The 12,126-nt window shown below is 41.0% G+C and overlaps 2 protein-coding genes across 4 annotated transcripts; both read right to left on the bottom strand.

The window, feature by feature from the left end:
• Nucleotides 1-267: 267 nt before the first annotated feature.
• Nucleotides 268-4,959, bottom strand: lrrc23 (leucine rich repeat containing 23). 3 transcript variants are annotated; one of them, XR_005130731.1, is made up of 9 exons: nucleotides 4,566-4,959; nucleotides 4,271-4,411; nucleotides 4,006-4,115; nucleotides 2,935-3,197; nucleotides 2,686-2,816; nucleotides 2,461-2,597; nucleotides 2,023-2,227; nucleotides 1,647-1,762; nucleotides 268-646 (listed from the first exon to the last, which is right to left on the bottom strand). XR_005130731.1 is itself a non-coding variant. In XM_017681518.2 (8 exons), the coding sequence occupies exons 2-8, from the start codon at nucleotides 4,367-4,369 to the stop codon at nucleotides 1,727-1,729; spliced, it is 981 nt and encodes a 326-aa protein (XP_017537007.1). In that variant the 5' UTR covers nucleotides 4,370-4,411; nucleotides 4,566-4,959; the 3' UTR covers nucleotides 1,539-1,726. The 3 variants fall into 3 exon arrangements, 2 of the variants coding, with proteins under 2 accessions (XP_017537007.1, XP_037397069.1); XM_017681518.2 differs by lacking the exon at nucleotides 268-646 and having other exon boundaries at nucleotides 1,539-1,762; XM_037541172.1 differs by lacking the exons at nucleotides 268-646; nucleotides 4,566-4,959 and having other exon boundaries at nucleotides 1,539-1,762; nucleotides 4,271-4,523.
• A 727-nt stretch (nucleotides 4,960-5,686) lies between these two features.
• si:dkey-32e6.3 lies at nucleotides 5,687-11,376 on the bottom strand. Its single transcript, XM_017681535.2, has 5 exons — nucleotides 10,663-11,376; nucleotides 9,367-9,761; nucleotides 9,028-9,188; nucleotides 7,898-8,030; nucleotides 5,687-7,809 (listed from the first exon to the last, which is right to left on the bottom strand). The coding sequence occupies exons 1-5, from the start codon at nucleotides 10,913-10,915 to the stop codon at nucleotides 7,642-7,644; spliced, it is 1,110 nt and encodes a 369-aa protein (XP_017537024.1). The 5' UTR covers nucleotides 10,916-11,376; the 3' UTR covers nucleotides 5,687-7,641.
• Between the last annotated feature and the right edge of the window lie 750 nt (nucleotides 11,377-12,126).

Here is a 12,126-nt window from a genome sequence, read left to right as displayed (position 1 = left end):
ACCCTAGAGATGGTTGTGCATGAAAATCCCAGTAGATCAGCTGTTTCTGAAATACTCAGACCAGCCCATCTGGCACCAACAACCACGCCACGTTCAAAGTCACTTAAATCACCTTTCTTTCCCATTCTGCACCTAATAAAGTGGCTGGTGAGTGTATATATATACACTACTCACAAAAAGCAAGGGATATTTGGCTTTCGGGTGAAATTTATGGAAAACGTGAAAAGTAGAAGCACATAGAAGCAGGCGATGGTGATTTCCTCATCTCAAACAATTTATTGAAACAAAAGCCAACAACAGTGGTGCGTATACCCCAATAAAAAATGTCAATGTCTCAATAACTTATCATGTGCCCGTGAGCATCAATTACAGCTTGACAATGACGTCTCATGCTGTTCACAAGTCAACTTATTGTCTGCTGATGCATGGCATCCCACTCTTCTTCAAGGGCGACCCTCAGGTCATTGAGGTTCTGGGGTACAGAGTTACGAGCCTCTACACGACGACACAGCTGATCCCATAGGTTTTCTATGGGATTCAGGTCTGGAGAAAGTGCAGGCCAGTCCATTTGAGGAACCACAGCCGTTCCCTAATGATGTGACCTCGATGAGCTGAAGCATTGTCGTCCATGAAGACGAAATTAGTCCTGTGTTGTTCATGCAGAGGCACAATGACTGGATTAATGATGCTATTCAGTAGTATGGGTTTGTCACTGTACCATTCACAAAGTGTAGGTAACATATATATATATGTGTGTGTGTGTGTGTGTGTGTGACTTGGAAAAAAGTCTGGTTCCCCTTACCTTAAAAGTATATATTTTTTCATCTCCTTTAAAGTTACCATTTTGTCAGTAATGCAGATGGTTCAATAAGTCCTTTGTGACACAAAGGTATATTTCATCATTCTTCTTATGTCTCTGATGACCTCAAAAACTATAGACCACTGTAGTCGTGTTGTCATTTTTAGTCGGCACTATGTTCTTATGCCCATATTAGGAACTCCGGGTTTAAGCTGCGTTTCTCTATGGCCAGAATGAATAGGGTTAAATAAAAATGTTCAGAACCCGATACGTTATTGTCCTGTGAACATTTTTCTCCCAAATACCAATGAATCCTCTGAATTTCGAGGTCATTAAAGAGTTGAAATATGAATATTGCTACATGTGAGCTAAAGCTACTGCACACTGAATTCATGTCATTTGACTGGCAGCCTCCTTAAGCAGGCATTTTTATTTAACACACCAATACAGGTGATTTTTAGAAAAACCCTATTCATTCCGGCCTTGGAGAAATGGGGCTTAGGCCCGGAGTTCCTAATATGGGCATAACGAGGACTACAGAATGACACACGACTGCAGTGGTCTATAGTCATGCTGATACTCAGATACATTACATGTGTCTTGGTCTGCTTATTGATATTTCTCATTAAGAAAAATGATCATATTGATCATTTCACATACTTTAATAAGAGATGTCCTCTTTATCCTCTAATGAAGGATAACATGCAACAGATTGTAATGAATGAACGGAATCAAACTGTCTAATGACAAAAAAATTGATGGAATTCATTTATTTAGGCACAATTTTAATGTCTCTAATAAACAAACATTGTTCTGGGTCATTACCCTTAATGTGAAGCATACACACCTTGGTGAGGCGCTGTGGCCAACAATGTCTTTAACAGAAATGCAGACGAATGAATGTAACTCTGTTCCCTATCGTCACATTTAATGGTCCTCTTGTTCTGGGGAGTCTTGAAATTCCTAAAATGATGACACATTGAAAGAATGATTTGATACATTTCATACATGCTTCTTGATAATGTATAGTGCTCTATATCAATATAAAGCAATACAATCAATTTAATATTATGTAATGCTATTACATTCTAGTCATCATTACAGCAGCACTGAACACTGCTTCTCATAAAGTTACTCATATTTTTATTTACATTTTAGCAGAATTGTACAACTATTATAATTCATTAGACAGATCTCTATCAGTGCAGTAGAAAGCTTTATACCCTGAATCTTTCTTGAGCTTCAGACCTCTCCTCAGAGGAAACAGACTCCTTGTCTAGTCTTTCAAGAAATGGGAGTTGTGCGAGCACAGAGAGCCGGTAATCCTCCGTCTCTGAGAGAGGGTTCTCTGCCAACACCAGGGCCCGCAGTGTGTGCGCAACTCCCATCAGGCTTTGCAGTGCCTGCTGGGATGGTACCAAGTTGCCCCTTCAAGGAGAGTGAGCAAAATAGAGAAAATGAGGAGTGAGAGAGACAGAGAGACAGAGAGGGTAAAGGGGCGTTTATAAAATACAAGCATTTTTTAAACAATAAAGGTTCTGTGTTACTGTTTCTCATACATAGAGACATAACTGTTCAAGTCTCATCAGCTGGTCTAGGCAAAAGTCTTTGCTATATAATTTCATTCTCTGGTTGTGTACATTGAAGCATTTGTCATGTACCTGACATTAAGGTACTGCAGAGATTTCATACTGGGACTGATTCCATCGAGTGTCTCTAGCTGGTTGTCTCTGAGATGAAGAATTGTTAAGCGCTCCAGTTTCTCCAGACCTCCTAACCGTTTTATTTTATTCTGGGCCTAGACAGTGAGGGTGAAAGGTTAGGTCATAGTTCAACTTTTGATCTTGTTAATGCATGTTCATCAAATATCACAAAGGGCAGCATACCAGATAAAGACGACGCAAGTTGGGGAGGTAAATTCCATCTGTAGTTTCTAAGCTGTTCCCTCGCAGCTCTAGAGTGACCAAATTGGTCAGTCTGTGATATTCAAGACCAAAAACCTTCTGAATGCCATTACCTGAAAAGCCAGAAAGTGTAGAGTCCAGACACATTATGAGCTCAGTATACTGTTCGGAAACGTTTAATCAACTTCGAATCAAAAGTAGATGTATGAATCATCCAGAGGTGTAACTAACCAATTAGATTAAGGGTTTCCAGGGAAGGCCCACCAAGCCCCTCCATATCACACAGACGATTGACCGCTAGGCTGAGCCATTGCAGGTATGTGAGCTGATCCAGCGGCAGACCTTTAAACCTTTGAAGCCGATTGCTATCACCCTTTAGCCAAAGAAGCTGTGTTAAGGCAGCCAGCGGAGAAAGGTCTGTCAGGTAATTGGAGGAGATGTCCAAGAAACGCAGATGGACAAAGGAGCTCAGCAAGACAATATCGGTCAGGTGCCTGATGAAGATAGTGATGAAGAAAACAAATGCTAAGAGAAAGTATGCATATCCATCTCTAAAACACATGTAAACATACATATACACACTATATATATATATATATATATATATATATATATATATATATATATATATATATATATATATATATATATATATATATATATATATATATACACACACACACACACACACGTAAAGAGAGAGATACTGAGATATTGACACAGCCATAACATTAAACCCACTTCATTGTCTACTTACCACATAGATGCAATATCTAGTGATTACAGACTGTAGTTCATCTGTTACACTGCATACTTTGTAACCCCCCTTTATCCTGTTCTTTAATTGTCAGGACACCCAGCAGTGTCACTGCTGGACTGAGAATAGTCCACCAACCCAACAGCATCCTGTGACCACTGATGAAGTTCTAGAGAATGACTAACACAAACTGTGCATCAATGGATCAGCTACTGTCTCTGGCTTTACATCAACAAGATGGATGAACAAGGTGGGAGGGTCTAATACAGTGGACAGTGACTGGACACAGTGTTTAAAAACACCAGCAGCACTGCTGTGTCTGATCCACTTGTACCAGCACAACATACACTAACAAACCACCATGTCAGAGTGACTGCAGTGCTGAGAATGATCCACCACCCAAATAATACCTGCTCTGTGGTGGTCTTGTCCTGACCACTGAAGAACAGGGTAAGAAAGTGGATGTGATTTTAATATTATGGTGGTAAAAATTTATAATATTCATATTCCACTCAACCCCACTCACTCTTTCCAAGAAAAACTACCTTTCTTTTAGATCAAGTTTGACAAATGCATGAGCGAGTCCATTCCCTGTGCGGCACAGTAAAGACAGGCCTTGGACTATCGTGTCCTGTGTCAAAGGACAGGCCTCGATCTGGAACCAAAGAGCAAAAAAAGAAAAGAAAAAAGACTCAGCTGAGTTATGGAGTCACGTTATATCCTCTCAAGTTTGACAAATAATAGGGCAAGTGTAGCATCTACAGTAACTCACTTTAAAGGAATTAATTTGGATCAACTAATCCAAACTACCTGATCCTTTTCAGACGTTTCCTCTTCTTGAATATCTTCGTTCTGCTCTTCTCCCTCTGAATCCCCCTGGAACACCTCGTCCTCGTCAACGTCTGACATTTTTCAGTCGGCTTTTATTGAGTGACCAGTCAGCTAACTTACCTGTTTACAATGTTAAAAGCGATAGCCGGACAGACGGGTTAGCTAACTAGGTTAGCTAACTAGCCAGCCCAGTTTCCAGAAGCCAGTTAACCTTATCTATCTAACAGTGACAGCTGGCTAGTAGTAAACTAACTTAACGCTACTCCATACTTACCTCAAGTTAAGCGAAGCGAAGTGCTTCATATAATAATTAAGATCTGACAACAAATAAATTTAACACAGACGGTATAAATACTGGCGTTTTAGCTATTTGCTAACCATTCATAATGTTGTTTATAGTCGTTACCACAGTAACATACGGTCTCTATCCGAGAAAGGCCAGTCTCACCGCGCGCCCCATTCAAAAGCGGTCCTGCCTATTCCCTACGCCCTACTCCATGCTCCCTACGCCCTACTGCCTACGCTTTACTCCCTACTCCATACGCCTTACTGCCTACGCTTTACTCTCTGCTCCATATGCCCTACTCCCTATGCTTTAGTCCCTACTCCATACGCCCTACTGCCTACGCTTTACTCCCTACTCCATACGCCCTACTGCCTACGCTTTTCTCCCTACTCCATACGCCCTACTGCCTACGCTTTACTCCCTACTCCATGCTCCCTACGCCCTACTGCCTACGCTTTACTCCCTACTCCATACGCCCTACTGCCTACGCTTTACTCCCTACTGCCAACGCTTTTACTCCCTACGCCCTACGCTTTACTCCCTACTCTCTACTCCATACGCCCTACTGCCTACGCTTTACTCCCTACTCCATACTCCCTACTGCCTATGCTTTACTCCCTACTCCATACTCCCTACTGTCTACGCTTTACTCCCTACTCCATACGCCCTACGCTTTACTCCCTACTCCATACGCCCTACTGCCTATGCTTTACTCCATACGCCCTACTGCCTACGCTTTACTGCCTACTCCATATGCCCTACTCCCTATACTTTACTCCCTACTCCATTCGCCCTACTGCCTACACTTTACTCCCTACTCCATTCGCCCTACTGCCTACACTTTACTCCCTACTCCATACGCCCTACTGCCTACACTTTACTCCCTACTCAATACGCCCTACTGCCTACACTTTACTCCCTACTCCATACGCCCTACTGCCTATGCTTTAGAAACAAAGAAAACAGCCAGAATAACTCCTTAAACAATTTAAAAATAAAATGATCGTTAACTATCATATATAACTTTACTGCAAGCTCAAAAAATATATGGCGATGATAGTCACATGTCTGCAACATAACTTAGATAGATTAAACTTAAGACAACAACAAATAATGAAGGTTTTAATTAAAACAGCAGGTCTACCAATTTGACAAGTGCACTATCAATATAAAGATAAATAGTCCTTCAGCCCTAATAAAATATATTTTGTACACTAATAAAACATTGTGGCCAAATGTGAAATTCAACCTGCAGAGTCATTTCATCACCAAAAACTTTCATCAACTGACATCATCAATCTCATCAATTCTCATCAAGTCTTACTGTCAGTCAGATGGGAGAAATAAACATCTCTCTCTTTTCCCATCCTCTACATTTTAACAACAAATGGCAAAAAGATGCATGTAAAGCATAAATGAGAAGTACATTCTGGAAAGACTTAACATTTTCCATAACCTTTAAAGTAAGCAAAGCAAAACAGGTCAAAAATTCAAGTATAACGGTCCACAGAGGATCCTAAGATGTAAAATATAATTCAATAATCCTACAAAACATACCTCATAATGCTCAACGTTAAACATCATAAACCCTGAGAATACTGAGGTCGAGAGAAACATCTCTGAACTAAACCACAGAAGTTGTTACTGCATGTAAAAGTCATTTTTCTTCATTATGCCACAGTAAAGTAGGCCAGTAGTATAACAGTGTCGTCACATGACGTAGAATCTACTTTGATACTTAACATAAAGCTCAACTGGTGGTTCAGTTATTACCGGTTTTGGAAACTTCAGTTACAAATCTTAAACAGACATTGACTACAGCGGAATTAGAGATAAAGGATAATGTTTCAAAATACATCAGTCATGAACCAAAAATAGAAGAAACCTTCCCTTGCCTTACTTGTAGAAGTAATATTCCACCCTTCCACACTTCCTTCAATATTCCACCCCTTCCACAGATTCCACAGATCAGAACTGGGAAATATGACCATATCGTTATTATTATGATAAACTATTATGTGTTTCTTCAGTACTTAAAGAACACAGACAAACTAGGTTTCGTTACAAAAAGATTTTGACGAGTGGAGTAGCTGAGTAATGTTTTACACTGTTGTCTGGAGATGGCAAGCTTCAATTTTGACAATGTCAGAAGTCCACGAGAACATACAGTAATATGCAGAAGTTTGGGTGCCCACTAGTTAAATTCCACTTTTTGTTGATTTCCCAAGTGAAAATAAATGATTATATCCTCTACAGAGAACAGGCTGTTTATTTGCTGATTTTTTTTTTTGTGGCCAGTTTTTCTGTTGTATTTTTCCAAAATGCTAAACTCAGCAAATAATCAGAAACTGTGCACTACAATATGTTCAATATAAAGGATTTCTTAACTTATTTTCACCTAGAACATCAACAACATATATGACAGTGTGGGCAAACGTTTGTATTTTACTGTAAATGGTCCTGTATAGTTGGACGTAATACAGTGCAGCCTACAAAATGTTGGATAATGATTTAAAAAGTACTGTAATGTGGCTGTTCCAAAGTGTCAAACTTCAGAAAACTCTAAGGATATGTATTATGATATGTATTGTTGTAAATTCTAAGCATGTGTATTATAATATGAAAATACTTTGTATCGTGATTTGCCATATTCTTCACCCCTATAATGGATATTTTAATTATGGAATTCCTCCTATCTAACGTCCCGTCCAGCCACTAGTTTGTAACATAAGGTCTTTTTGGCCGTACACTCTACGTACATTGTGACTTTTGAATAGGCGAACAAGAGTTCAAGCCTCAATGCTTCAGTCAGTGGCGCTGATAATCTGAACTGGTTATGAACACACACCCAACGAGATACAGTGTGCTACAGAACTCTTACATCAATATGCTCAAAATTGGATGAGTTGAGGTTTAGTGCAAGAGACTGCATATTCAAGTTGATCTTTTAAGATCACAGATGTGATCAAATGACCACAAACATAATTCTTCAATCTTCTTTCCATCTCTTTCCAGGTGCATAAATAAAACACACACAAAAATACACAAAGTCAGATTAGCTTAATCACTGCTGAAGGTTCCTCTCATAGTTCTCCATGCATATGTGGATGCGCTGGGTGAAGTAGGTGGGGTCTGAAATGGCTCTAAGGAGATCGTTCTGTATCAAACACAGATCATACAGTTCTGAAGTGGAGGCTGTACGTGTCTGTGAGCCTTCTGGATCCAAAAATACCTGCAGAAAGGGATTGTAGGCATAGTTGTTTCATTGACATAAGAACAGAGAGTATTTACTGAAGCAATGACAGAGCCTCATCACATACCTTTGGATGCACGATTGTGTCCTCATCATTTTGACGAATGTTGTCATCAATGAAGATGTGCTGGACTGTGGAGTCAAAAGGGTCAATCCATAGTGGTTTTCCTCCCAAAATGGAGTATGTGTTCCGGGCCCACCTATTTTGAAATACCTTTATTATGAATAGTCTTTTTCTAGCAAGGCTTGCACATAAAGAAGCACTCCGGATAAAAAAGTAAAATTTAAACATTGCTACATCTGTCACAAACATGTCAACTGGCATCCTACACTGGTGCCACAATAGTCTTTAGAATGAGATTTGAGAAACTAGATAAACCCTTTCTAATGTTGTACTTTGGAAATTTGAAAAATTACAAGAAAATTAAGAGCGGGCTGTTTAAAAAAAATGGCCAAGGCAGAAGGAAGCCAGATTGCTGTTAGTTAGGAAGCTGAATATTGCCTTGTTATTTTTGAGCCTCTACATCAATAGATTTCCTTATTGTATTTGTGCAATGCATACTGGGCATTGTGGTAAGAAGTCATTGACAGACGAAAACATAAAAAGAATGAAAAGTCATGAATTCTGTCAAACTGATGAGTCTACAGGATGCAATATTACATAACATGGCAAATAACTGAATGGTAGTTTTCGGCCAGAATGCCTCTTTAACTGGAGGGTCATACCAACATCTGTCACCAACGTTATATACAACATATAAATTGCAGGATGTTTTCTAAACCAATTAGCATTACACATACCTAAAACATCACATAACAGTGTCAGTATGTCTCAATACGGTTTCTAACACTGAATGACATACTGCTACGGATAAAACACGAACAAAGCTATGCAGCACAGATAAAACCAGTAGCAAACAAACACCATGAAGCTACAATTCAGCTCAACATTGTTTAAAGCAAGTGAGGTCATTTAAACACGTAGTTCGTGCTGTGCTCTCCTCACTTGTTTTCTACATTAGCCTCACAGCTCCAGTGGAAAACTAAAGTAAACAGGTTACCAAATGTGTTTTGGCTGGTTGATTTGGAGTAAGGAGAAAATTGTGTAAATGTGATTTTTTTTCACTGAATTATTCCATGAAAACAGAGCAACAATAACCACAACGCTTCTCAATACCTCTGGGATCGGATTCTTACCAGTCAAAGTGGTCCTGGAAGCCACCCAGCCCCTGTGAAGAGCTCATGTACTGATACAGACTCCGCTCCCCCTCCCGCGAGGACACACGCTCCTCTCCTCGAGTCAGAACGGCACCCTTAGTGCTGCACCTGATCAGGCCTGCTGTTGCATTCACACTCATCTGCAAGTGGAGAAATCCTTCTTGAATATCACTTTTAAATGGAAAGGTTATTTCTTTGAATGGCTATTTTCAGTCCTGAAAAACTGAGTAGAGAATGCTTCGCAAAGGTGTTACAAAAACAAATGGACTCTGCCCACCCTGGTGTCTCAAATAGCAAGCACACATAACAAAGACCCACCTTTAGTGCTGGGAGGTCAGGAAAGAGCGGATGGGTTCCTTGCTCGAGGGCTCGCTTAACAACCATCAAAACGCGGGGCAGGTCAGTGCCAAAGGTGCGAAATACGATGGAAAATTCCAGCCCCTGTGACGCCAGGTCCTGCAGCAGTTGAAAGAAGGAGGGAAGAATCCAGTGGTACAGCTTGCCATCTTCTCCTCTCACACACAGCTCCTTATCTGGCTCCAGGTGAGAAGGCCACTGCAGGAGCTCCAGATGCTCCTCAAGAACCTTTCGGAAACGTTTGCCCGGCCCAACTGTGGTGAAGCTTGCTACTCTACCAAAGTGGGAGTAGTAAGTAGTAGCACCCTCACAGGGTGGAAGGAGAGATGGAGTCTCACACCTCCACTCCCACTTTCCTACAAAGAAAACAGTGATGTGGTGTCTAGGAAGAGTAGCCAAACCCTGCTGCAGTTACTAGTGAAAAAGTCAGAGACCACCCTTCTTTTCCCATCAGAATGGCCATTAAGTGCAAGTTCTTTGGGATTAGATATAAGATAATTCACAGGCATGAGAGACGTTTCCAAAAAATTATTCAAAGATACAAAGAAAATGGAAATCAGAAAAACAGAACAAGACAGCTACACTCTTTCTTAAGGTGACCTGTCCAGGGTGTGTCCTGCCTTCTGCCCAATGACTGCTGGGATAGGCTCCAGCTCCGCCCATGACCCAGAAGGACAAGCAGTTTAGAAAGGGTGTGTGTGAAAAGACAACTCAACACTGTGGGTCTGAAAGGACGTGTAGCTGTCCAAATGCCAATCTTGAGACAAAGGAAAAAAAAAGAACAAAAACTTAACTGAAACACCAAAACTGGACACCTGAGATGTGGTGTAAGGTATTACAGACTAAAGAGTCTAAATTTGTATTTGGGGTGCACGCAACCAACTTGTAAGACTGAACTTTGGAGATGTGGAAAAATATACAGATTTCTTTGAAACTGTAACTGAGCCTCTGAAAAGAATGACAGCTGTCAAAAGCAAAAGGTGGTCACACTATATACTTAAAAAACAACAACATTAGATTAAGTTTCTGTTTTTTCCTGATATTAAAAACTGAACAACTTGTAGTTCCTGGCCATTCTCACAGTAAATGAAAATACTGAGGGGTTGTCTCAGATTCTGCTCAGTACTATAATAAACCAGGTAAATTAGTACAATACAAAAAGTTACAAACAAGATTCTTCCATTAATCTAAGATCCAGACAGTGCCGTGCTGCTCTGTAAAGCAGGACCCTGGCAGTCAAGACTTTCTAAACCTTACCTTTTGCCATCCGTCCCCAGGTCACGGTGGACAGAAAGTATTCAAGGGCAGCAACTGTTCCTTGTTTAGTAACGGCATCAGACACAAGGACGGTGTTGTTGAGATCAAAGTGAAGCACGATCTTTCTCTTCTTAACTGACAGTAAGCTTGGAACCGAGGCAGCTGGACTTCTAGCGACCTCAGAGTGTGTCCCACATCCATTGACTCTGTAATCGTCATGACTGGTCTCTGGTGTTTCACAGGAATCAGACATGATGTTAACACGGGATGTTAATCCCGACCCAGCCAAGCTAAATGAACCCGAGTTACGAGACTGTCACGAGTTTTAACGTGTGACCACAAACATATGTCCCACATTTCTTCCCATAGCTTAGTAAACTCTGCTCGAGAGAGGCAGCAGGTCAGAGTCTTTCAGTAAAGAATGAGGGCACAAAGTCTGTTCATGCCAGTCCTGAATAACCGGACATTCTCGTCGCAGCTGTCACACTGCAGCAATAAACCGCCGTTAGCAACTCTAGCTAAGGCAGTAAAACTACATAAATAACGCCGTATGCTGTCAACGGATAACAGCCCAGTCACATCTCTGTCCTTCTGCCGCAATGAGCTCTACGGTTAGGGGGTCTATTAAGCGTTAACCACCACAAACATGAATAAACCTCAGCCGGCTTTAGCAGCGACGATACACCATGAGCAACATCCCCATTCCTGTCACACAGTCGGGGAAACTAGTAGCGCTTACTATAGGGTGCGCCCCCTACAGGTGGGCGCTAACACCTCCAACGCATTCAAAACCTGCCTTCCATTTAGTTTAGGACACACCTTTTGCCAGTGGTGGACGAAGTACACAAAGCACGTAGTTGGGTTAAAGTAGAGACACCCCAGGCAAAATATTACTCAATTAAAAGTCCCTTTAGACCTCCACTTGAGTAAAAGTACAAAAGTATTTAAGTGATACTTTTTTTAATCCCACAAACCTCCACATTTAACCCATCCGTGAAGTGAAACACCACATACACACTAGTGAAGACACACACACACACTAGGGGGCAGTGAGCACACTTGCCCAGAGCGGTGGGCAGCCCTATCCACGACGCCTGGGGAGCAATTGGGGGTTAGGTGTCTTGCTCAAGGACTCAGTCACGGACTGTCGGCACTGGGGATCGAACCAGCAATCCCCAGTTACAGGGCCAGTTCCATAACAACTGCCCCCAAAGTAAGTGTAATTGATTTGCCTTCAATTGTACTTAAGTTTGGAAAGTAATTAAAATATTAATTATGGCTCTAAATGTTCTATTAGTGCTATCGTAAGAAGACTCTTGCTTCATGAACTCATGTTAGGTGAAAATACTCCAGTGTCACTCTTGGTAAACCAATATTTTAATAGAGTCATTAATTAGTGAGGGTGATTAAAATGATCATATGCACAGAACACTAAGGTAAACAACTTCCATCAGGTAGAACTTA

Source organism: Pygocentrus nattereri, chromosome 9 (genome assembly GCF_015220715.1).
Source record: "Pygocentrus nattereri isolate fPygNat1 chromosome 9, fPygNat1.pri, whole genome shotgun sequence".
In the NCBI taxonomy this organism is placed as follows: domain Eukaryota; kingdom Metazoa; phylum Chordata; class Actinopteri; order Characiformes; family Serrasalmidae; genus Pygocentrus; species Pygocentrus nattereri.
This window is presented reverse-complemented; position numbering and strand designations above follow the sequence as displayed.

What these genes read in the sequence shown, in the direction of transcription:
- lrrc23 (XM_017681518.2), bottom strand. Translation starts at nt 4,369, where the DNA reads ATGTCAGACGTTGACGAGGACGAGGTGTTCCAGGGGGATTCAGAGGGA. An exon ending in GGAAACCCTTAATCTAATTG is followed by an intron (nt 2,817 to 2,934) that starts GTTAGTTACACC and finishes CTGGCTTTTCAG; the next exon opens with GTAATGGCATTCAGAAGGTT. An exon ending in AAGCTCAAGAAAGATTCAGG is followed by an intron (nt 1,763 to 2,022) that starts GTATAAAGCTTT and finishes TCATCATTTTAG; the next exon opens with GAATTTCAAGACTCCCCAGA.
- si:dkey-32e6.3 (XM_017681535.2), bottom strand. Translation starts at nt 10,915, where the DNA reads ATGTCTGATTCCTGTGAAACACCAGAGACCAGTCATGACGATTACAGA. An exon ending in CTGGGGACGGATGGCAAAAG is followed by an intron (nt 9,762 to 10,662) that starts GTAAGGTTTAGA and finishes TTTTCTTTGTAG; the next exon opens with GAAAGTGGGAGTGGAGGTGT. An exon ending in TTCCAGGACCACTTTGACTG is followed by an intron (nt 8,031 to 9,027) that starts GTAAGAATCCGA and finishes ATTTCAAAATAG; the next exon opens with GTGGGCCCGGAACACATACT.